At 32.8% G+C, this 27148-nt stretch overlaps 2 protein-coding genes across 4 annotated transcripts in view; both read right to left on the bottom strand.

The window, feature by feature from the left end:
- The window catches only part of LOC117116491 (protein crumbs-like), a 43733-nt gene extending 35060 nt beyond the window's left edge, over positions 1 to 8673 (bottom strand). The window contains exon 1 of one of the 3 annotated variants that reach the window (XM_033260554.1): positions 8497 to 8673. In XM_033260554.1, the coding sequence (XP_033116445.1) occupies positions 8497 to 8536 (40 nt within the window). In that variant the 5' untranslated portion in view covers positions 8537 to 8673. Of the gene's footprint in view, positions 1 to 4469; positions 4666 to 8496 lie in introns of those variants that run through there. The other 2 variants (XM_033260552.1, XM_033260555.1) reach the window with 2 other exon arrangements.
- A 2553-nt stretch (positions 8674 to 11226) lies between these two features.
- Positions 11227 to 27148, bottom strand: part of LOC117116490 — a 25423-nt gene continuing 9501 nt past the window's right edge. The window contains exons 10-23 of the mRNA XM_033260551.1: positions 25759 to 25909; positions 25178 to 25376; positions 24048 to 24226; positions 21603 to 21739; positions 20312 to 20475; positions 20084 to 20196; positions 18645 to 18806; positions 17532 to 17686; positions 16342 to 16492; positions 15711 to 15795; positions 15053 to 15204; positions 14349 to 14491; positions 13043 to 13144; positions 11227 to 12211 (exon numbers count right to left, since the gene is read on the bottom strand). Of these exons, the coding sequence (XP_033116442.1) occupies positions 11990 to 12211; positions 13043 to 13144; positions 14349 to 14491; positions 15053 to 15204; positions 15711 to 15795; positions 16342 to 16492; positions 17532 to 17686; positions 18645 to 18806; positions 20084 to 20196; positions 20312 to 20475; positions 21603 to 21739; positions 24048 to 24226; positions 25178 to 25376; positions 25759 to 25909 (2115 nt within the window). The 3' untranslated portion in view covers positions 11227 to 11989. The remainder of the gene's footprint in view (positions 12212 to 13042; positions 13145 to 14348; positions 14492 to 15052; positions 15205 to 15710; positions 15796 to 16341; positions 16493 to 17531; positions 17687 to 18644; positions 18807 to 20083; positions 20197 to 20311; positions 20476 to 21602; positions 21740 to 24047; positions 24227 to 25177; positions 25377 to 25758; positions 25910 to 27148) is intronic.

Raw genomic sequence — 27148 nt, 5'->3', positions numbered from 1 at the left:
AGGCTTAGTTTTAGTATATCCTATTACAGTATGCATAATGGCCATCCTCATCTCCCCCACCATCTATAACGTGTCCCATTTTGAACGTAATATTCATCCTTTTAGAATGTGTCCCAAATTTGGGGTTGACATGTCTGCTACACATTCCTATTCCTGGCAATATTTCTTTCAAAATACAATATGTTCTAAACCAAACCTTTCTAAACATTGTTTTACTGGTGTCAATTACTTGCATACTTTACTGAATACACTTCTTCAACTTCTGCTTTCAAAATTACACATCTATGGTATTCACATAATCATGGTATTTAATAACTGTGATAACTTTATCAGGAAACACTGTATGTTACATTACATAATTTATAACTGTTTTTTAATTTTATCACTTAAAATTGTGTTTTTCTGTATTAAAAATGATCAACAAAATTACAAACAAAATAATTGTAATATGTATTGACCACACAGTTAAATTTTATTACAATTTACAAACAACTATTACATAAAGAGAATTAAAGTATCATTGTAGTTTAGTGTGCCAAGCCTAAATTGTATAACATCCAAATTTATAACTATTCTTTAATTTTAATTTATCACTTAAAATTGTGTTTTTCAGTATTAAAAATGATCAACAAAATTACAAACAAAATAATTGTAACATGTACTGACCACACAGTTAAATTTTGTTACAATTTACAAACAACTATTATATAAAGGGAATTAAAGTATCATTGTAGTTTAGTGTACCAAGTCTAAATTGTATATCAGAGGGATATGTTTAAAGATTTATCTCTGCTGGTAAAATTCTAACAAGTGCGACAGTTGTTGGTCAAATTGTTTTGATAGAATGAATGCGTGAATCTGCTCAGTGCACTGGTGGAATTGGATTATATTTACACAAATGAACAAACACTCAATGGTTGAGCTACACCTACTCAGGTATACAATGTAAACAATAAGTCCCATAACTGAATAGTAAAACCACTATACAGATAGCTAATCCTGAAATATGTAGTCTGGTATGGCACAAACCAACAAGATTGAAACAGCTCAGCATGGAACTACATCTTCATTGCATAAATATACTTCTCACTCTTATATTAACTATCTACCTCATTAATTTTAAACGCTGTAGGAATCTACTAAATTTCTTGTGAAATATTTTTCTTAAATTCTTATACTGGGATGAAAGATTTCAAGAAATGTGATTGTTAGCTATTGTGTTCTTTTTACTGCTACCAAAATATATCAAAATAATAGGTTATATTGTTTAAAATGAAAGATATCCAACAATAATAGTGAAAATAATAAATATTAATATGCCAGTTTTTTATAGCACATTTTGCCAACAAAAACCTTTTCACAGTTCAAATGAATTGGTGTTTATGAGTTGAGTACAATAGAAAGAATGTCCATTGTGGGAACTAACAATATGAGCAGCTAACATTTGTGGGAAAATGTGTCTGATTATTGCAATGTAAATGTTGTAACAAAATGGCACAAAGCAATGACAACTTGAAAACCTGCTGTGTAATTTACTATTCTTCAATAATTTGAAACATGTCCTAATGAGGAAATGCAAGGGTGTATATTACTACTGTACATGGCTATGAAAAAGAGACAATAAATTTACAATATAATGAAGTAAACAATCTAATATTAATAAAGAATGATATTAACTGACTTAGTTTATGATATTTAGTATTAAATAGTGGGATATTGCTAAGCCCCGCAAGCCTCCAAAAAACCCCCCGCAAACCCCATCCAAACCCTCTGATAACAATTGAATCACATAGTATAGGACTCAATTTGGTATCTCAAATTGAATCCTATACTATTTGATTTAATCATTATCACAGGGTTTGAATGGGGTTTGCAGTGTTTTTTTTGAGGTTTGCAGGATTTAGCAATCATCCTTAATAGTGCAGTAGTAAAATAGGACAACCAGGATTATATAAAACAAATGTGTGGTTCCACAGCATGGTATTAGGAGAAATTTGTGTATAACAGTATGTGTTTTCAGCTGCCTGAACATAACTTACAGATTATTTTATATAAAAAAAATGCACAATTAACTTTTAATAATAACCGCTACATTTTAGACAATTCAGATACTTTAATCCTGAATAAAGTACTGAGAATTAAGAAAACAATTATAACACCCAATAACAATGACATAGCCGCAGGTGAAGGCAGCTGTATATCTAAAGCGGTCTGTGCGCCTGATTTCACTCATCACCACACAATTTTCTTAAATTAATGATTTTAAAAAAAAATGCTTGATTAGTCATCAACCAGGTACAGTAGTATAAATGCAGACTATTCTAGGGGATTGAACCTCAAAAACTAAAAGCTGTTATAGTTTAAAGAAATTGATTTTGATGGAGAATGTGATAGCATTCCGAATAGTGGTTAATACACTTGTGCCCAACTTCCAACCTCATTATCCTACAGTAGGGTGAATCAGTAGAACTGGTTGGCACATCGGTTGTGGCTTGGACTCCCAACCTTGAGGTTAGGAGTTTGGAACTCCCACTGTGCAAGTTGCTAGTGTCCTTGGACAAGCCAAGCCACTTTATCTACATTTGTCTCTCTCTCTACCCAGGAGTATAAATGGGCACCCAGTGGTTCACTACTAGGGAAGAAAAAGGTGGCGTGGAAAGGAACTGGTCATCCTACATGTACCACACAATACCAAGGCTTAGTACGATGATGGGCTAACAGCTCATTCCCCTATAGTACATTCAATAATGAATATGTACTCGTACCTCTAGGGCGAATCATATTCATGGATTGTATCATGTGACCACACATACTGTACTGTATACAGTAGAACCCCTCATTTACGAACCCCGATTTTACGAATTCTCGATTTTACGAACGTAATATAAAGGTGATGACGTCATAAAAATTGAAGCGAAAGATTAAAAAAAAAAAAAAACCCGCTCGAATTGTACCTGTTATTACCATGCATACAACACAACACACCATACTATACAGTACTATGTAATTCTCAAGTGAAGGAGGCCCTCTAACGGGCCTCTTCAACGTCAGTATGGCTTCACACATGTTTATGTGACTAATTTTACTTCCCTTTCAAACATCGTTTTCAGCTTTAAAATTCAACATAGTGCTTGATTGTTTTATTGAATCATCAATATATATAATAAACAAGTATCTATGGAAGTTGTGTTGGAATAAAATCCACGATCTAGGTATTTAAGAAGGTAAAAATGTCCGATAAAAACAAATTTGTGCAGGGCCTAGAGTGGGATCAGAATGCTCAGACTGTCTCTTATACACATCTAGATGTGTATAAGAGACAGAGTGGTATCATTAAGCCTGTAGGCCTAGCCTAGGCCTAGTTTATGCCAGTGTAAGTAGTATCAGTGCAAATATATAGGAATTTGGGTCAACCCCGATTTTACGAATACCCAAATTTACGAACGGCTCTGGGCCCGTGCCGTACGTAAATGAGGGGTTCTACTGTACATGGACTTCAGATCAACAGGTTGCAGTCACTACTATGATGTTATGAACTATGCATTCATTGTCAAAATATTGACACAATACAAAAGTCAACCAATTCAAATATTATGTCAGATGGGGAGATTTCAGAATTAATTATAGGGCCTATTTATTATACAGGTAGTTAATAATTTTTTGTTATTTAATATATTGTCAGCGACCAAAACAAGCTGACAAATAATAAAATTATGACACACACACTAATACAAAAAGTTGATAAATTTAAATTAGATATTAAACAGATACCAAAATAGCTTAGTGTGGATTTGGTTTAATAAAGAAATTTTTAGGAGAAACTATAACATAATAAATACTGGTAGTATATAATAAGAAACATGTAGGCCTACAGGTATAAATAATCATGATTTAAAAAAAAACATGAAAATCAAAAAAATATTACAATTAAATATCAAAAGTAAACAACCAATAAATGTGAGTAATGGATGATGAAAGCAATGCATTTCCAAATACAGTTTTAAAAGAGTTTTGCTAATGCTATTATTAGCATGTATTGTTTTGTACAGCAAATGTGAGTGCTTCAGTTTTCATAAATTTTCATGCGCACATATTCAGAAATTACTTCCTGATATTGCTTAATTTGCCTATATAAATTTTACAATCTATCCCAGAGTTCATCTTGACTAATTAAAGTCTAGAACATCTCTGGATTAAAAAAAAATAATAATATTCCTACTGTACAACTAAAGCTGCTATTTAAATATACAGGACAATATAATCCATAATGCCATATAATACAACATGGTATCTAATTTAAATAATTTATAATAAATTCTATGTCAATATTTGTGAGATGATTCTAGCAAATATGATAATATATCCACCTTGGCAAAACCAAGATTCAATCATATCCTGTCCTATTGTATACTAACGCTTACAGTATTTAAAAACAAAAATGAATAAAAATGGAAAGAAAAACAACCTACAGCCTACATGAATTGCTTGAAGGGGCTCCTGTGGTGGTACACTCATCTTGAATGGCTGGAAATTAGGTGATTGTGATGACAACAAAAAAAATGATGAGACTTGTGCAGATGACAATACAGTGTTCCGGAATACCGTACAGTAGCATAAATAATTCACTAAAATTCTCTTAGCAATTTTCTCATCATTGTTTTTGGTTTATACATTATCTACAATGTTTTTGAATTTATTTTGATCCATTAATTTTCTTTTGAGCACTTGTACTTCTAGATTGGTACTCACAGCTACTGGGATATTCGCTGACGTAGATGAAATTCACAACGTAACAGAAGCATGTGGCGCACAGTAAGGTATTAGCTTTCAACGAACGGTCTGAGTTTGATACCAATGCGGGTCACATTCAGGGGCAGCATCGGCAAGTTGGCCAGCTTGGTTTATGCCTGCCCATCTAGAAGTCGCGGTAAATCCTGGCCCGAGAGTACTAAAAGTCTCTGAGTGACAGTGACACTTGGTCACAATTACGGTGGACTGAGGTGGGAGTGGCCCATCTGCTGTGAATGAGAGGCAAACCTTTTGGGGGAACTACTGACCCCACCGCTAGTCACATAACTTTAAGTGACTTTGAACAAGACACTTTACAGGTCACTGTAGACCTATGCTTGTCTCTTTCCACCCTTGAAGATGTACTGTATTTGGTAGGAGACCAAAAGAAATTTAATTTGAGATTAAATTAAGCAGTGCAGAATTAGCTGCAGAGACTATTACTGTATTACTGTACTCTTGAAGCGAACAGAGAAGGATCCACATTAATTTAGCATCCATTGGTCAATGGCAGTGCAAAAATTGGGTATTCTTTCTGCGTGCTATAAAATCCTGACTACATTAACACAGGAACATAAAGCAGGTACTAGAAAGTTATCTGAATGTGCAATTAGCTGTTAATTAACATAGAAATGTTTTCCTATTGTTAAAGATTTTAAGATGGTAATTATATCGAATGGTTTAAACTTGGTAAGGACAGCAGGCATGAATAAAGCAGTTTTATACCCATGAGCTCAAATTGCGTGTTCCACAATTTTCACGCTGCTTGACTCGCACTAGACTTGAGTCAAACTCGGCCTATTAACTATTATTGCCACTGCCATCATCATTATTGTACTTGCAGTCTCCTGGCAATGAGGCTGGTGAATACTGTAGTTGTTGATAACGCCGTCCACACCAGCTATTTCCTAAGGTATACTAACTGAGAGTCTCTTATTGCCAAAATATTTTAATAGATCAAATACTGTACAGTACATCACATGGTTTGCAAGTGGAAATCACATACACATAAACAGAAATTAAAATTAGGTGAACAATACATTGATGATTGTAAGAAATATGAATGAGGTTAAAAAATGCATTACAAAAAAATGGGTAAGAATTTACAGTATGCCATGCAAAAAGAATTAAAAAAAAAAAAAATGAAATACCAACCATATGATAAGCAATGAAATGAAATATTAACGACAATATGAAAGAGTACAGTAATTAATAAAAAAAAAAAACTGATAAATAACCTGCCACAGAAAATGCTGGATTACGAATAAAACAAATGTCAGAAAATTAAAAATTGGACAATTGACGAGATGTTTCCAAACTTTAACAACCAGTACGCTAGTCTTAGAGTGGTTAATTAAAATTAATTGCTAATAAAAGTTTGACATCCAGGATTTCAATTTTTCTACTATACAGTAGGCTTTACTAGTGGTAAACAGGTTGGTGAATAACAACAATTGTTTTTTTTTATAAATAAAATTAGTAAAATGAATCTTTGTAATCTAATATATTCTATCATTTTGTTTCCGCTTCTTTAGGTTTTGATAGCAATCATTATAGACCGCCATTTTATTTTCCATGGAAAAATGATTGGTTTTTCTATTTTTTTGAAGAATAGCAAATAGAAATTTTTTTAATGAGGCTCCAAAAATAAATAAGCCTCATTTTATTTGGCCTAAGATAAAATTTACTATTATTTACTATATTGCTACTCCTATAAATTACATAATACAGTAGGATACAATTTGTTTATAAAATCCTAAATCATAATTTCATCATTGTAAAAATGAAAATGATTTCTAATTATATAAATTTGCCTTTGTATTGCACACACAGCTAAATTTAAAATAATAATGAATCAGATCTTGTGGTACTGTAGATGCATTGCAGCCATATTTGAACCATTACGGTACTCATTGTACAGACAACAATAGGCTAATCAATAAACCTGTTATTCATCTCACAGAACACGTAAGTGTGCATGCATTATATCCACATCCTTGACAGTGTGTATGAAGGTAAGGACAGGAATAATTATGCCTGAATTGAATTTTCCTACACAATATTTAAATAAGGCTGTGGAAATATTTGTAGTAACATAAACAGGTGATACATGCAATATGATGATAAAATTGCCCACATGATTGACCCAGACACTTCATTCATGAGGTGATGACCAGAATGGTCCACCCCAACACTATCCACAGGATAGTTAAAAAACCAAACAGAGTTCACATGGGAGATATTGTGTATTAATCTAGTGAATATACAGTAAACTACTTTATTACCATAAGTAATAATAATATAACAGTATTAATTTTCTAAATAGTATGGGCTGGTTACTGTACTATAAAAAAAATAATAATCGCGAAGCCTATTAAATTTCATTGAAAAATATTGTTCTTGTCCTTTCATTATTTCTTCCTCTTGATAAATGATGAAGCATTTCTAATTGAGGTTGACATAAAAAAAACTACAAGCCTACAAAATTATTAATAAAAAAAAATGTCCTTTTCAATTTTAATAATTTACATAATTCATGTAAGAAAAATCAAATAATATTAATGATCATAAACATTAAAAAATTGGTGAATAAAAAAAAACACACACACACACACACAACCAAGGCAACCAATCATAATAATCAAATTAATTATGAACACATGGAACTGCCAAAACCATAGAAATATCACAGATCATGGAAATGCCTGACATTATTAAAGTATAAGAGATCAACAAAAATGTTAGTAAACATTAAACAACAAAACATGGACAAAAAATTGTTAATTTAAAAACAAGAGAATAGAATTAATCAGGTACAGTATGACAATCTATGTTTGTCAATGCAAACTATAGGCTACAGTAGTATGTTAAATATATATTACAGTAAATTCCAAAATATCAAATTGCATGAAATTTTATATTTTAAGCAAAAAATAAATACAATAAATAAAATATGAGAATTGTTAGAGCAGTCTAGAGGCAATACATTATCAACTGAGAGTATAGTATTACGTACAGGTTAGTAAAATCATGGTAAAATTAGTTGAGCGCTGATAATAATAACCAATACAGGAAACAATTCTATTTATACAATTTCCGGTCATAATAAGATCGGAATGCATATCCGACAGCATTCAAATCTCTTCACAATGATGGTGATTAGTTTCATAATTCATCATTAAAGGGGTTAATAGACAGTTGTGGATCCAAGGGGTGGCAAAATGGGCAACAGACAAAAAATATATAACCAAAATTGTAGATACAGAGCAAGCGAATTTACTACTCTGAAATGAAGCTACTAACTGCTAACTGTTAGTAATAGTATCATGGTCACCGTGTAGCCTAGCTAGGCGGGCCGGCGGGCCTATGCTTGAACATGGAGTTATAATTATTAATATTTTGAAAACAATTATAAGCCAGAAATTAATGCCATACCGCGCCGTGGGTTGTTGTTTAAATTTAAAATATTCCTTTCATTTGCAAACTGTTTGCAAGTAAGGAATAACTTGATCTAAAACATCGAGACTCAAAATCTCAGATTGATTTGAAGCAGTCGGGAAGGAAGCTAGCCCCAGATCGCCGCTCGCTGTCTCACCTACTGCAATGCCGGAAACACCTAGGTAAGCGCCGTGGCAGATCCGAGCAGCCAAGCCAATTAGGTAGAACATTAATTTGAATAAAATCGAGAAAAAAAAGAGAAAAACTTACCAAAAAGAAACAGTAGTATAAAAAACCTACAATAATTCATTGTAACGAAGCACCTAAATATGGGTACTTAAAAAAATCGTGTGTCTAGACCTATATCAACAAGTTTAATCGCTACATAATTCTGGTCATCCTTTCACTTACACATTCCATTATGAGCATGAGCTGTTATTGCAATGTTTGAGCAGCAGCAGCAGCAAGCTGTTGAGTCAGATCGGTTTGGAGCATATAGAGGGCGCTTTGCACGAAATCATGAAAGTTTGATCGTGCTCCGATTCAGAGCTGAGCAGCTGATGATAAGGCTGGGCCTTCATGAAACAGTCTGTAGTGCAAAATAAAATGTTGAGTTTGTAACCTAGTGTCTTTGATTACTTATTTATATTGCTCTACGTGTGTATTGAACACTTTCGTCTTCATGATCTGGTTCAAACTAACCATGCAGATATAAAGTGTAGAATGCTTTAAAGTCAGACTCCGGAGGAAAAAATGTTTTGATATGTTGTAGAACTGATTTTTCTAAGACAGAAAAAAGTAGTTTGACATATCAAAAAATTTATTTCCTCCGGAGCCTGACTTTAAACCTAATTCATCTCAGATGAATTTCTTCACTAATGTTCTCAGGACAGCTTAGTAGGGCAAACCTTATCAGTTTTTTCAAAGTGAGAGGCGTCACCATTTAATTGCTTAATATACAAAGCTTAGTAACTTAAGCTTATTTAGTTTGTTTTTTTTTTTTTTTTTTTTCTTTCTGTTACCTTTGTGTTGTTAAATTCTTCATATTCAATTTTTCTCGTATTTTCCCCTTGTCTTTGTGTTTTTTTTTTGTTCTTGTAGGCATATTATACCACAGAAGACAGTAAATTATGACAAAACCGATATTTTTATTTTTCTATAGACAACTTTTGAATTTCCCTCACTTACTTGATTCCTTCCCACCCAGTGTTGAAAAACTTGGGAGACTGAAAATCATTTAAGATCCAAGAATAAAGATTCACTTTATTTGTACAAAGAGGGGCTGCCCCAGGAATTCGCCGGCGAGGGCCGAGGGGTGAAAGCTTCCCGAAAAGGGGTCCACGGCCCCACCAACCCCCCCCTGTCGGGGAAAAACCCCCCTGTCGGGGAAAAATCTAATTTGTCGGGGAATTTTTTTATCACAAGATAAAAAAAATTTTGTGTTTCTTTATTCTTTATTTAAAAAGAATGTCGGAGGTACTAGTGCGTCTATGGGAGGTACTACCCCCTGTAGGAGGTACCACCCGCCTTTCGGGGAAGAGCTGGAGCACCACTGTAACCCATACGATCGTAACAGTATACAACACCTCGCACATACGGTAGCACTGCTCGCACTAAACAGTTTTTAATCCCTAAAATGTTGACAGCTTAGAAAGACATGCTTGAATTGTACTTTCGGCGTTGGAGATAGGACTATGATTTTTCCCTGACGACCTTACAGAAAATTCCCCGACAGGGGGTCCAAGCAGGGGGTTTAGAGGTCACCGACGGGGGAGGGGGTAATTTTCCACCCTGGATCCCCGCTAGCGCAGCCCCTGGTACAAAGTATGAAAAGTAGTCAAGTGTTCAGTTCTGAATTTGAAAATAGGTAAACTTTTAAGTACTAGTTAATGAAATTAGGTAGTGTCCAGTTCTGTTCTATGAAAATAGGTGAACTGTTCAGCACTGATTATAATGAGAGTAGGTAGTGTTGAATTCTGATTTATGAAAATAGGTAAACTCTTCAGTACTGATTAATGAAGACAAGTACTGTAGTGTCCGGTTCCGATGAAGTAGGTACTGTTCAGTTCCGATTTATGAAAACAGGTAGTGTCCAGTTCCGATGAAGTAGGTACTGATTAACTAAGTAGGTAAGTAGTGTCCAGTCCTGATTTATGAAAATAGGTAGCGTTAAGTTCTTTATTTAATTATTCACTGATTCGTGTCTTCCACTTTCTAAGTTTGTGAAGATTCAGGATTAACGATTCACTATATTTGTCCACAGTATGGAAATATATGAAGTGTTTAGTTCTGATTTATCATAGGTTACTGTGAACTGCTCAGTACTGAGTTATTAAAATAGGTAGCATCCAGTTCTGACTTAATTGTTCACTTGATTTGTGTTTTGCACATTCTATGTTGGTGAAGATTCAGGAATAAAGATTCACTTTACATATCTAGAATATACATATATAAAGTGTTCAGTTCTGATTTATGATAGGTAAACTCAGTTCGGCATTGATTAGTGAAAATAGGTAGCGTCCAGTACTGATTTAATTGTTCACTTACTTGATCTGTGTCTTCCGCCTTCTAAGTTTGTGAAGATTCAGGATTAAACATTCACTTTATTTATTTGTCCACAGTATGGAAAAATATATGACGTGTTCAGATCTGATTAATACACTTACTACAAACACTGGAATATATAAGAGTATTGAAAAATGGAGGAGAAAAAAGTGAAGTGATTGAAGAGTAAATGAGTATGCTGGCTGGCAAAATGAGGTGATTTTTAACTACTTGAGCATCAAAATTATTTTCTTTGGCTTCGAAAAAACATTTTCAATGAGGGAGCTTTTTTCTTTTAAAGGAGGTGGGTAAGGGGTGGGAAGCACCTTTGTAGACAGGCTGTTGCTACAAAACCTTATAAAATATATGCACATAATTCAGGAAAGATTGTTTTGCCTGAAATTTCTGCATATCCAGATTTTAGTGACTAAAATGGAATAAGATGTTTAAAAAGCAGTTGAAATTCATTTACACGTACTGTAATGATTTTATTCAATTGAATATCATATTTTTGTTGGACTTAAAATAAGTCCCTCAATGGCAAGTACTATTGCACTTGCAATCCTGCCCTTTTGATGTTTGTTTTTGTTCTTTGGCAAAATTAGTGATATGATATTCAAATCAACAAATACTTTATACCAATTATGGTTTGTGAACCATTTTGCATGAATCAACTAAAAGCGAATTATTCATTACAGATATTCCATCAAGACATCAATCAACAGTTTTTAATACGATCATAAAAAGGTAGAAACTGTAATGTTAAAACAATACCACAGATTTCTAATTATGAAAACTACTTTTGACTGCCATTATAAATTGATACATTGATTAGACTGATAATATTAATATTAAAATAAAAATGATATTAAATTACAGAAATAGAAATTATTTTTTACTACAAATAAAATTAAAATGGCTACCTAAAGCTAGTTCAAATTAGAATCCTTTAACGATTGTTCTAAATATGCAGTTCTCAAACCTTTTGGTCAACGATCCAAACAAATGTCAAGAGAATTTGCCACAGCCCACTTCCCAGGATGTTAAAAACAGATACTCATAATGGTCATTCATTAAAATTGTTATATGATACTTAGAATGTGCTCTCCTTACTACAGCAAATTTTAGCATGATATTAAATTCTGTTCTTAAAAAAATCCCTCTAATTTATTTGGCGACCAAATTTAGGGACACAACCCATAGTTTGAGAGCCGCTGTCCTAATTCTTTTGAGTGTCTTTAACTATCCAGATTTCGTTAAGTCTGTTAGTGTCTGAGGGTTTATTGTACTGTGATAAGTACACATGGTCCCTTCTTGAGAAGCCTAGCTTATCAAACTCTTGCAGTGCCTGCTTTGTTATTTTCTTGACCTTCATGCTGCCAGCTCGACCTCCAAATGCATAAGCATACACAACCTTCCCTTTGTCTTCGTTTATATACACCTTAAATAAAAATAGTGTACATAGAAAGATAATAAAGCGGTCTGGTATTTAATTAAAATTGCCACTGACTTAAATTTCAAAGCAGACATGTTTTGAGAAGCATCCCATTATTAGTGCAAATAGGAAGATAATAACATATTATTTTATTTTATTATGGACACACCAATGTAAAATTCTTTTCAAGCAATCAAATGTAATGGCAGAATATTTTTAAGAATGTTTTTATGACATTAAAAATTCTCCCAATGCATTATTATCATACTTTTCTCTTTGATTTTAATAATAATGTGTTAAAAGATGTTGCTTACAATAATGTTTCATTACAATTATAATGCGCTCCTTTTCACATTGCAATATAAATAAAACATTTTTCAATTATTATGATACCATTGGCATTTTGTCATTAAAATCAGATATATTTTTTCCAATCATCACTTTTTACATAATAGCAATTTAGTATTACTGTATGTCTGTAATCCTCATTCATTATCATCACTATAGCCATGATTGCATTGAACCTTTTAGGTCAAACTAACTATATACCTGGTAAATTTAGTGCAAACAGCCTGTGTAGCATTCTTCTTAGTGAAATTACTGAATCTGCATCGTAAATTTTACCAGGCGAATGTTATAATAAATTTACAGAATGTATCTGCAATTTGACTGAAACCACACATGCGCAATTAAAATCCTACTGTCAGTGGTTTGGCATAGGCCGCAGTATGGTTTCACCAAGGTAAAGGTATGTTCAGTTTGGCCAAAATTAATTCAATGCAAAATGGCTTTTAGAGATCAGAATAACTATAAACAAATAATAAATGCTTGAATTACCTTAGCATCTGTTGGTGTTGGTGGGGTGATGTCATCAGGTAGGTAAAAGCACATCTTATATTTCTTCCTGCAGGAAACTTTGTCAATTTCACCAACATTCATCTACAAAAACCCAGAAGACATATGAAACTATATTTATTAAGATGATACAGTAATAACTATGTCATTAATATTATAAAAAATAATTTTAATGGAGAATGAAAAAGAACAATGTTTTTTGACTTGTATTTTGTTTTACAGGCCACGCCTTGCATACCCAAAAGGCCTTTAGGTGAAAAATAAATTCAAACAACCAATATCAATAATAAATCTAAGTAACGCTGCACAATCAATGGCATCCAAACATGGTGAAATTGGCAAGCATCAAGGTCTTAAGAAATCTTAAGCTACAATCTTTATACTGTATGATTGAACAGAAAGATATAAAGCAAAGATACAAGAAACACAAGATAGAGTTCTCCACAGGAAAAAACTGTTCCACCGAAATGCATGGTGGGAATACAAACAGTTGGGCGCCACGTACAGCTGGACCTAAGAAACCTCTGCCTAACTTTACATAAATGTGAATACATAACCTCCTTTTGAGGAGGTAGAAATTGTTGCTATTATCCATAAGATACAAACAAGTAGGCATAAATAAATCAAAAGATTAAAATGACAGACACAAAAGCACAGAATCGTATGACCAGACTCTGATTTAGTGATAAAAGGTTCCATCATTAGCGGAAAGAGAAGGGCGCTGCGTACGTCTGGATTTACTTAGCAACAGAAGAGCGCCCTGTATGTCTGGACCAGGTATAGATAAACTTGCTTAAATAAAAAGAGAAGGGCGTTGCTTACGTCTGGACCAAACATAAAAAATGTGACGTATTTCCACCTCATTTTTGATATGCGAGTGCTCTAACTTGTGTTTCTAGTATCTTTGTATAAAGATAAGAATCGTGACCTACAGAAAAATATGTTTTTGATCATCTATATTAGAAAATCCTCGACTGAACCGGGCTCCTTATCATTATTTTTCATTTTTGTACATACATATTATGAGAGACATTTTTATATTATGTTATTGAGTTCAAAATCAGTAAAAAATAACAATAATAAATATTACAGATACTTGTGATGTAATTATTGGCAATTTTTACACCAGTCTTAAATGAAATTTTCCGAACTGTGATTGGATGTTATTGTATGTATGGATTGAATTAGAATAATAATATCCAATCAGAATTAAAAATTTGTTTAAATGGGTGCAACTATAGCCACTGCATATTTGATAATTCTTATAATGCAATCACTAGATCCTTACATTCAGAATAACCGGTGATGTCACTTGAATCTTCTTTTGCTCAACGTTACCTGCACCAGAGATGTACTTGTTAAGACGCCCAAAATTTTCAGAAGTGGCAAAATCAATACTACATGTTCTAGAGTGGCTGCATACCCACTTAGCTGAAAAAGTAAGTTTTAATTAATTATGGTATATACAAACAAAGAGATGGTGATGTTGGAATAGCAGAGTGGGGAATTGCAAAGTTAATGACTATTGATGAAATTATAATAATGATGGTAATAATAATGTTAAAATAATGAAGATGATGATGATGAGGGTTGTTTTAATTCATATTTAAAATATTATATGTAATACTAAGACAATAAATTCTGAAGTGTATCAAGATACACATAAAAATAAAATTTTTAAAAAACCTCAAAAAATATATAGTACTTACAGAATTTCATGGCATCATAGTGTTTATCTTATCTTACGTAGTTATCTTATCTTACTTAGTAATTGACTCATTCTGGACATGTGTCCAATGTGGGAAGCAACAATGGTGATGGTGATGACGATGTTTGTTGTATTAAAGGTATTTTTAAACACCTGTAGTATTATTGATTGCACCAGCGTTGAGAACAATTACAGTTATAATGAATAACATGTAAAGTAAATACTATGGACGTTCATTGAATATGAAATGGTTTGCTTGGGTTTTTTTTTATGTTGCTATTTACCTGGTTCATAGGAACGTTCTTCCAGGTTGCCATACACAGCCACAACTTCATAACCGGGGCATTGAATACCAGCAATGCATGGTCCTGCCGTTGGCTTAGTATCTTCATCAGCATTATCATCATTCTCAGTAATTTCAACAACTTCATTTGCACTGAAATATGGACATTTTAAATATATACTGTACATCAAGGCAATTCAATAAAAGGACGCTCATCTCCGGACATTGAAATTTTACGCACTGCACACCCCTACATACTTGACTGAGTTTAACATGCACTAATTGTGGAAAAAACCATAGCAACTTACCCACGCGCATGTCAGTTGTCATAATAATCGCACGTAGTGCAGTGGTTACAAAGGCCTAAATTATATTTGTTATTGTAACATTAATTTTACTGCTCAAGTGGTGTCCGGTGGTTCATGAGTATGAGTCTCACAAGTTTTTCTGTATCTACTTAAAATTTATATGTTCGTTTTGTGCACATTAGTCCAAGATTGTCTAAATGACAATTTAATGCTATACAGTATAATGAATTTTACATTAATCATTATATGAAGACATATTACTATTGATTAAAAAATCATTATTGCAAGACAGATGGATGAATTTCAGAAAAGGTAACTAAACTGAGGATAGTGTAAACATGTTGAACATACTTTTCTGTGGTGGTATTGCAGCCTGGTTTATATGTAAGCCACACTTCATTCTTTCTGTCAACTTTTTGCCATGGAGAGCTGTAGCCTATGAAATAAAATTATGGCAATCTATTGAATTAATTTATAACGCAATTTAAAAATGAACATTTTTCAAAAATATTTTTTTATAATTTAATTTCAAAACATAAAAAATAATGTCTTCAGTTTGTCGAAGTGAGAGAGTGACTTAAGTAATAGCAAAGGCGGATTCAAGAGGAAACCGGTTGGCGTTTAGAACCCAATAAAACGTTTTTTGTTTTTTTTAAACGGGAGAAAAAAATTCACAATCAGGTTTTTAGTATGAGAGTACATCTAGAAGTGCCATAGAGATAAAAATCTGTAACTTAGACCCAACCATGGTGGGGTTGAGGTGGTCTGGATCCCCATCTGTCAAATTCCTGGATCCAACACTGAGTAGGCCTATATACTTTGATTTATCAGGAAAAACACAATAAGTGTTAGTGTTAATTTACTATTAAAGCCATACAAATAAAGTTGTATGGGCAGGAGAAGGATGCATGCAACTGAATTATTTACAGGTGTTTAAAATGTACATTTTAAAGCATTAAAAACATGCTTTTATAAAACTAACCTGCTAATATGAATGGGTATTCCTCTACACATGGCTCATTGAGGATGGATTTCAAATGATTGTACTCTTTAAATGTATCAATGGACATGTATCCACCAAATGTGTATGTGAAAACCTCAAGAGAGTCATACACTTCAAAGTAAATTAGCTCCTAAAAAAGAATAGGTACAACATCAATTGATTTTAGAGGGTGATGCATCTTGTCATAGAATAGCCCTAGTTGTGATACCACAGACAGTTTAAAGCCATATCATCTGAATAAAATGTAACAATAAATGATGAATTTCCTATGAAAATGCAAAGGCATCAAAATAAAAATATTAACACATAATAAGTTTACTTATAGAATATTACACTTCTTGCTAATACTATGATCATTAATATCACTCACACTCGTAAAAAAAACATTCACATAAAGGAAAGAATGTTTGTAGAGATTAGGATTGCTGGTTGATTTTGAGAGACCTGATTGTTATTTGTAATTCTAATAATTCCAGTTTAAAACAAACATAAACTCCTTGGGGTAGTGCAGTGGCTTAACATCTATAAGCTCTCACTAGCTAAAGCACGGGTCCTTAAACCTTATGGGGCCCTGGGACATTCAGCAGTAATTCTTTCTTGCTTAAAATCTGCATTGTTTAGTGGAACATGTAAAAAAATTCAAAATATGCATAAGTGGATGGGACTTTGCCCAGCACCCTACTACAACTTCTACTACCTGGACCTAGCCTCCAGAATAGTAAGGCTTGCAGAAGTTTTAACCAGGGACCCCGGGCCTCTTAGTTACACCAGTGGGTGGTCCCTGCATTTAGTAGTAGCAATTCAAGATTCAATATAAATTTATTACAAAAGAAATGGAAGTCTTGAAATATAGAAGAAGCAATGCTTGACCACAGGTGGAGGAAGCCTGTCGACACTGAGATACTGTTCTACTGTGTGTGGATAAATCAAACCTAATCTGCTTTGTTTTTTACTTTACTATATTTCATTTTTTTGTAAAAACTTAAATAAAATTGTGAAATATTTATTATCACCAAATATACAATTAAGATTAATTATTATTAATAAAATTTACAATATAAACTATCAGACATCTGAAAGTCTCTGTAAAAAAGATAGCCACATACAACTAATGAAAGCACATTCTAATAAAAATTAATATTTTCAGATTATAATGAACGAAAACTTACATCTATCGGTTCTGGAAGCTGGTATTTGTAATTGTCGGGAGCTACGTACGCAATTCTGTAAACAGCATCGCAATCTTGAGGTCTATCACGAGGGCGGTCTACACCAATTATCACAGGAGCTGTACGAGGTATCTTCATGTTCAGTACATTGCTACCTAAAGAAATGTAAATAATTTAAAAAATAACTGTGTAGTTGTAGATTTACATTTTTGTCATAAAAATTTATATAAAAAATGGATTATTTATATACAGATTGTGTGGATTTTAAAAAGTTTTATTGAAATTAATTAAATATTTATTTTGTACTATTTTATGTATTATATGTTGTGTTTTAGACCCTCACAGGAATAGTTGAATATATTTTTTTGCCACTCTATGGTGTATCAAAACACTATGCATTAATGAATAATGCATTATAAAATAAACAAAATGAAAATATGAATTTACTGAAATAAATTCTGATTTCAATATAGTTATGATATACTTCAACAACATTTTTTCTAGCCTAATTACTTTTCATTAAACATTAAATTGTATTTACGGATAAAAAGAGTACACTACAAACCAGAAAAATGAATGTACTCTTCAAAATCAATTATCAATTAATACACAGTTCTGTACCAATCAATCCATTAAACAATAAGGTTATGTTCTCACACGGCAGCTAACGGTTAGCAGGATCCGGATCCTGCTAACGGTTAGCTGCCGTACGTCCATACGAGAAGATTCCGATCCGGATACTAAGAATATGATGATCGAATCACTAGCCAATAAGAAACTGGAAATTTTAAACGCGTATGTGTGATTGGTTGATATTTAAAACGTGCTCACTTGCTAACCGATAGCGCTTAGTAACCGTTAGCGGTATCCGGATACCGATCGGCATTCTCACACAGGTGCTAACGGTTAGCGCTAACGGTTAGCTCCCAATCCGGATACTAGGGCTCTCGTGAGAACCAGGCTTTAATCAATTAATCAAAAAATCAACGAAACAATAGACTTTATTAATTTCAAAAGCAAAGTTACCGTGTCGCAGTTGTTTTAGCTTTTATCATGCAGACATTGCTATAGTTATACTATATAAATGTTAGTGAAACAAAATTCTAAACATACCATTAAAGTAATTGTGAAGAGACATGTAGGATTCACGGACAGCACCGCTGTAATTACAGGCATTCGACCTTTTGACAACCAAGGTTAGGTCAGTATAGCGTCGTAGTTCAATATTTTGGTTCTCATATTTCTTCAATATTTCATACACAGGGCACTCATTACCTAAATAGATTTTAGGAAAAAGAAGTGTAATATCAAAATAAACATACAAAATTGCCAAGCTAACGATGTCAAATGACAGCAATAATAAAAAACCCAAACAAACAATGATAATTATATAAAGCACATTCTTAGAAGAACAATGCTTTAAAAATTAGACAATAGACAACCACATGTGAAGAAATGAATGAACAAAAATATACCACTATCTTAAAGTTGTACTGTGTGTCATAAGCTATAAAATTTGAAATATTCAATGCCATACATCCTTATAAGATGCCATTATTATTATTATTTGAATTAGCTAATTTCTATATTTAAGTGAGATATTAACTTAAAATTAAAAAAAGTTCCCTGTCAATTAACAGACAGTGTAAATACCCCTTCCCCTTATTCTTTTGCATAGACCATTAAGTTGATTGGTAATCAATTTAAGGATTTATGTATTAAAATGTTTAAATCAGTCAAAACTACTTTTTTTTTTATCTGTTTCTGGTTGGACGTTATATAATTTTTTTTCTTCTTTACAAAGTCTTTTTTTAATTTCCAAAAACAAAAGAAGTCCCGTGCTCGAGGACACACACAAAAGCACCTAACAAAAGAAGGAAAAAGAGACAACGATTGTTCAAAAAAGTTGGTGGATTGAGGCAATGCCCCAGGAAACTATACCGGGACACAGAACAATCACCTCAGGGCAAACACTCCCAATCCAAACCTGCCGCCAATCCTCCGCATTAAAAACACAGAGAACCAAAAGCAAGCCCGGACCAAGAGGACCCACCACAGAAACAACCAACCCACGAACCAGTGCAACCCTCCGTCGCACTGCCCCACTCCACCAACTCCAAAAAGCCAACCATCATGATTGTACAAATGTCTCCATGAGAACAAAAGATACCTGGTTTTTTTTTTTACCGTACCTTTGACAGAATGAACACACATCATTATTCGACCAACACATAAACAAACCACATAAATTTACAACCTTCTTTTAAACCTAAATTTTATAAATTCCTTATATTTTTTTGTTGTTGATACAAATAAATAAACCCCTGGGCAATCCTAATAAAATCAACTACAGTATTTTACTTTATTTAACTGTGAACTCATACATAGTGCTTCTCTCCATGCCAATATTTCTTTTCACTTATATAAGTGACGTTATATAAGTAATACTTTTAAATGAGCAATTCACAATCTTAATTGAATTTTTAAGGTTTTTGCAACACTTTTTGCAGAAAATTTATCTTAAATTGAATTAATACACCACAGATTCATACCAGTGCATTCATTGGTAGGGTAGATATCAATATCTTCTAAGCATTCCATTTCTTCTGAACTGCTATCCATTGGAATCCAAATTTCATTTCTTCTATTGAGTACTTTTGATGGACTGTATAAAAGTATAATAATAATCATAAAAAAAAATTACTGCATAGTATCATTTATTTTTTGAATACTGAATATTGAATCATCACTAATAACATACTGTAGAGTACAACACTCACCGATCATAGCCAGCTGTAATCACGTAATCCTTATTGTAAGTTTCATTGGCAATATTGAGGGCGTCCTTCATCATATCGATATGAACCTTCGCGATGACATCTGTCATGAGACCACCAAATTGATGAGCATAGTAGGTACTATCTGGCATACACTCAACAAACACCTTACAAAGAAAATGATTCACAAATTCACATTCTCAATGTATATTTATTTATATACAGCAAAAATATTATGTTTAGTATATCGCCCAGGGCTACCTTAACTGTGGACGACTCAAAACAATTGTTCAGTTCACAGCTAGTATGTTAGGTTGGCTCAGGTATCACTTCGAACATTCACACTTATGCTTTTGTGCCAGATTTTTGTGTGAAATTTTATGGTATATGATGTCAACACAAGGTGACCTTGGTGACCCAGGTTCAGTTTACGTTTCAGATATTAAAATGAGTCAATCCAGGTCTGGCATTACAGGACCTGAGCTGACTTTAAAGTTGGACCAAATCTAGGTTGACTTAAACCGAGGCAGTCCTGAGCTGATGTAACTATTAAGAATAATTAGGATCTATGTTGCTAATCCATCTTGTATACTTTTGATCATTCAGTAGGGAGGTTTCGCACACGAACGCATATGGTTAATGTGACAGATACGTCATCATTTATGACATCATACTTTGGTGCTATCCGCTAAACGTATGGACAACACGCATATCTCGCCCACTACACCTTAGTGAAAAAGGCGAAAAAAAAAAATTTGAATTTCTGGTAAATTTTTTTTTTTTTCACATTTTACAGTAAGTGTAAAAAGTAAATGTATCTTTGAATACATACGTGCCATTTTTGTGACATTTAAAGACAGCAAATTACTATTGGATGCGCCTTATTTTGGGATATCAAAACGTTGGTGCTTGGACCTTGGTGATGTCAGGATTTTTGTGTAGGCCTAGCTTGTAGATATTCATTTTTGGGTCATAAACAATAGCGCCTATCACAAAATATCCAACACTTCTGGGCAACAAAGGAAGGAGTACTATTCGGCTACCATTTTCAATTTTAATTTCCAAAACCTTACATGCTAAAACTTTGAGAAGCATGAAAGAGAACAGAAGAAAACAGAATATAGGCCTAGGCCTTAAGCTAAGGCCTAGGCCTAAGCTTGAATTGTGCTGGGATTTCGAAAAACACAGAAAGGCTATACGGTTACGAATAGCTAAACATATGCGTACACATATTCGTTCGCATAAAAAACCTCTCAAATATGAATACTCAATATCTGTTTGCATAAAAACTTACATCTTCATCTAATGGCTCAGGAGGTGAATCCCAAAATTCTTTTGGAAGGAAAAATGAGAACTTGTAGCTGGTAGTTGTCATTGACTCTTGTGGGTCAAAGCGAGAAATCACTGGAACAGTCATCGGTATCTCAACACCTACAGATACACAGACAATACACTTGTCACTTTGTGGTTTATATGGAGGTATGCATTTGTACCATTTGTTTCATTATAACAAACAGAATTATTATATATTTCATTTTGAACTTAAAAATAAAAAAGAACTATAATATATTTTTGTATTAATACAAAAAATGATTTTATTACAAGATATTATTACTAAAACTTAGGTTTCCTTATATATTAATAGAATTCATACACAGTAAGATAGTTCTTGGTGTTTTGTTTCTTTTCGTTTCTTTTCTTTGTTTGGTGGTGGTGGGGGGGGGGAGGGAGTAATGAGTCTGCCAGCTTCGCTACTCCAAGGATAGGCAAAGGTTTGCATTAGCCTTGTTGATATGTGGAAATTTCAAACTATCAGGGCATGGAAGCTGTTTGGCTCAGTGGGAATGGTTTCATTTTTCAACCCTGAGGTTTAAATCCCTTGCTTTACATTTTGCTTGTGCCCTTGAGAAAGGCGCTTTATCTATAAATTATACTTTTGTAGTTAGTTTGAATTAAAAATTGAATGAATTGTAAATAATTAAATGAATATTTGCTTTTAATAACTATTGTACAGTATATGTATATGTATTGTATTATCCAAAAAACCTAAAATATATTTTTCAAATTATTATTTATTTCCTACTTCTCTTATTTATGTATCTTACTATGCATTATGTTGTTTTGATCTTGTATTTGCTAATGTTTGCTCTTTTGCCTTGGAGATCCCTCAATAGTGTTCTACACTTTTCGTTATCCTTGGAGGGCTTTTTGTTGTATTTTTCTTTATCCTGAAATGTTGTATAAAATAAATAAATAAATCTGCATTTTCAACTTAAAAGAAAGGCACAAAATATTCAGTAACAAATAAAAAACAAAAAAACACTAATGTGTACACCTGTTAAATTATAGTAGGTGGTGTAAATATTAAGAAATATGTAAAAAAAATGAATCTGCTGAATCAGGTTATAAGTGTGGCTACACATGTTTTACTATAGTATCATCATCTGCAAAAGCACAGTATTACTTTAATAAAATTTATTCTTTTTGTTAGTATAAACTCTATATGGCCAAACAAAATCTGCTGTCTACTATTTTTTATTTCAAACACGTTTTCTCTACATTTACATTCACTTAAAGTCTCATTCCTGAAAAAATTTTAGTTGTTAAGAAAAATCAGATTTTTATATATGATTTATAAATATAATATGAAACTGCCAGTATAACTGACTTTAAACATTCCTAAACATGAAAAAAATGTAAACTAAGACTGAAATTTGATTTTGTGTGTTCCACACAAAATCTAAACGCGGATGAATTTTTTATGTTTGATATTGCGACAGGTCTACGAAGAAATACAGTAGGCACCGGAAAAACATTAGCCTATCCAAAAATGCTAAGCTAGGCCTAGCCTTACCTCGATTTAGGTTCTGTATCAGACATAAAAACGACCGACATGATAATTTCTGTTGCTAATATTGACACTTGTGAAATATAATATTTCAATGGAATTATTTTAAATTTGTTAAAAAAATTATTCTCACCGAGTTTTTGACAATTAAACAAACCTATCTCTGGCTTACGTGATCAACCGCAGTGTGCAAGATGCAAAGTACAAAACTAATCTCATTAAAGTACAGTACATCTATACACAAATGTGAGAGCATTCCAGGGGATTTGATCTACAACCTCTGAATTTGCCTAGTAACGAAGAAGTCAGAGAGCAGCTTAGCTCAGTCGGCTAATCTGGTGGTAGCCACTGTGTGTGCGCTGAACTGTGGGGATCTCTAGGTCCCCGGTTCAATTCCCATCGCTGCCTCTCCTTGTGTTTCAGCTAGAGGGCTGAAATACAAGTTACAATAGCTCACCGTCTTTCGGATGAGACGTTTAAGCCGTTGGTCCCGTGTGCATTATGGCCCATGTGCACGTTAAAGAATGCAGTACACTCTTCGGAAAAGAGTAGGGGATTGTCTCCCGCTGTACTGTCCAATCACCACCAGAAGGACCCACTGTAAATAAGTTTTCTTCTAGACTTTTGTGGGCTATCCTTGGTATTTACACCGAATAAATCCAATCCAATCCAGTCGTCGAGAAAATGGTAATCTCCTATGAGAATAGTCTCTATTTCTCTTTTTTTTAATCCTTTTGCGTAAAACTAAAATTTATGCCAATATTTTTCCATGGTTTATAATAATTAGAGTCATATGCATTTTTTCTAAAAAAATTCCTATTTTTTTAGTGAAATTTTGCCGGAAATGGGCTTTAAGTAAACGTTAGGATATATACTGTATGCACTACTTACCTTGTTTATTATTGCCAGTAATGTAGGAGTAGAGTTTTTGGAAGGCCTGTCCACGTTTCCACTTAGCTTGGAAGTAGGTGGCGTTAAATTTTGTCGAGACCCACATGCTACGGTTATATGTACGTACTTCATAATCGTTACCTTTTCTTATAACATGATATTCTGGTGTTTCATAAACTCTGTAATATGAAAAAGAAGCTTGAACAATAATTGATATGACACCATTTACAACATGATGTGTTAAATTATTATACAGATGTCCCTTGAATTTTTGTAAAATTTTGTAAAATTCTGCTGAAATACAAATAAGAACCTCAAAATACTGAAAATGGCTAATGGCCAAAGGAAGTTATGTACTGTATTTACAGCTGTCTGTCTGTTAGTAAGATTACGCCAAAATTAATGCTAGGGGGATGCAAGGGGTGGGGGGTGTGGACAATCGCACCCCCTCTAAATTGCATTAAGAAAAATAATTGTTTTATTGTATTACCATTAGGTCTATATACTCAGAATTTTCAAAACATGGTGGGCCTGAGGTAGTGTGGACTCTCACACACAATTCTCACTCAAAAATTTTGGCAATAACTTTTTTGTTACAGTATTGAGAAATTTGAAAATTTTTAATCGATTTATAGAGTATTTTATCTTTTTTATTTTTATTTTTATTATTGAAAATGTTTTGTATTTTTATAAGAAATTTTTATCTCTTATATTTTATATATTTATTATGTTTGGTGACCCACTCGATAGAGATTTGAATTTGGGAAGCATGCCTCCTTTTTGTCTGTTTTTTGGTGTGTTTGTTTTAATCTGTTGAGGCAAATAAATGAATTGAATTGAATTGAATAATGAATGGATCATCATAACATTTAGTGTAATGGTACATAATATTCAGCAAAAGAGAATATAAAAATTTTGGGAAGAAAAGTTCGAAGGACAAGGTCAATAATAATAATACAAGTAGATTGTATGTTACTGCAAAATGAGCAAGTTAATTTCAAATTTTTTTTTTGTTCCATTTTCAGGGGACTATACATTTTTAATGGCTCATGAAGGATTTACTTATAGTGATGTTCATCCTGGAAAGTTTTCACAAAATAGAAATAGTGATATACTGCAGGAATGTTTACCGTGGTTGAGATTCCATTTGAAGGACTACCTCTGGAAAGACAGTGAAAGAGGGCAGTTCAATCCTTTCTCTAGTAGTCTCCATTGGTGTGACATTGGTTGTAGCTGGTGCTTCCTCTGTGGAGTCTTCCTGACAGCTAGTAGACAATTTTATCCAAACCTCATTTCTTGCATTGAAAAGTTTTTTGGGAGATTCATAACCTAAATGAAGAAAGAGGAAAGCAACTTTCAAAGACATTCCTTAGTACTGAAATTTACTTTCAACTGATTAACTGCATGTAATGAAATTTAATAATATAATCATGTTTTAATTTTCAATGAAAAAAATATAAATAAAACTACAAACAAATCTTAAATATGTACAACACCTTACAGCAAGGCAAGTTAGAGTTTAATAAGCTATTTTCTTTATTAACATTATTATTATTTTATTTTATTTAATTTCATTTCACCCCTAACAGCAAAAATGCCAATAACAGGTAACATACAATAAATACAATATGAAATCACAGATATAAAATTAATAAAATCATTATTGATATGCTGACATAATTATAGCTTTAATAAAGTAAAATGTAAATACCTGCAAGGACATATGGATACTCCTCAATGCATCTGGATCCAACAAGCTCACGCAGTTTCTCATATTTGCCAAATGAATCATCTTTTAAATTGCCTTCAAACATGTACACATATACATCAAGTGTTTCAATGGTTTCTATGGTAATGGAATCCTGAAAAAGAATTGACATCCAGAAACATAACTATTGCCATAACATACGGATAAAATAATGTATAAATTCAAGAATATTAAATATTTTTGTTCAATAAATATTGTTATCCAACATTACTATTGTTATGTAAAGACATCAATTAATAACAAGGTAAATGTATTTGATATAGTATTAAAATAAACATTAATTACAATAAACTTTGTTTAAATAGTATTTTACTATGTTTATTTTAAAATATATCAAATGCATTTACTTTGTTATTAATTGACGTCTTTTCATAACAATAGTAAAGTTATAAAAAAAAAGCCTACTGGAGAGTGAGCCTCGTTGTGTTAGCCTGCGTATAGGCTACTTGCATATCTGTGATTTGACAATCGTCGCACCACCCTGGGCTCCGTCCCAAGGGACATCTTGGCACATATCAAGGTAAGTTTGACAGAGTACTTTGCAGTACTGGCACTTTCTGCCCAAGGTCCGAGGACTTTCCCCCAAGTAAAACTTGGATAGCAAGTCTTCCAGATGGCCACACACCCATTCTGTGTGTCACAGAAGTGCTTAAGAATAACTTGCGCTTTTAAATTGCAAAGAACTGGTGTCAATTCTAGTAATAAAAAATTAAAAGCTACCTTACATTACATTGAGCCAACAAAATTGCAGAAAAATAAATTTGAAACATAAAGAACTTTAAATTCTATTAGTAAAAATACATAGCTTCTTTAAAAAAGTCATTATTTCTAAAATATGCAAATGAGGTCAATGTTTATGTTAATGAGGTCAAATGAAATTTGCCATGCTAAAACCAGCATCAATGACTAAAACAAGAAAACTGACTTTTTAATATATTTGTGCTTTACATTATAAGCTTTTAATATTATAGGTCATTCACTGGAATCAACTTGCCAAATTTATGAGTATAAACATTACGGCTTTTCTCTACTAAAAAGTATACAATACTGACACATTCTTACAGAAATTTTAATATTTAGCAACAGTTACATTTAATCATTTGTATTCTCGGACTGTTGTTCATCATAATTCTGTTACAGTACTTTTCCCCCGAATCTGGTCAAAATTGCCTGATAGCCTTAAAGATGTCTTGACCTGCGAGTCACTTAGATTCTTTTTAAAGCGTTTCATACTTTCTTTCACACAATGTAATTATGTTTTCTCAATGTAATTTTAATGTTCAAATTGTCATTTCTCTTGGGTGTTTTATTTTTATTTTTTTAATTATACATA

The sequence above is a fragment of the Anneissia japonica genome, unplaced genomic scaffold (genome assembly GCF_011630105.1).
Source record: "Anneissia japonica isolate Jap-2015-1 unplaced genomic scaffold, ASM1163010v1 scaffold2918_len238339_cov177, whole genome shotgun sequence".
NCBI classification, from domain to species: Eukaryota; Metazoa; Echinodermata; class Crinoidea; order Comatulida; family Comatulidae; genus Anneissia; species Anneissia japonica.
This window is presented reverse-complemented; position numbering and strand designations above follow the sequence as displayed.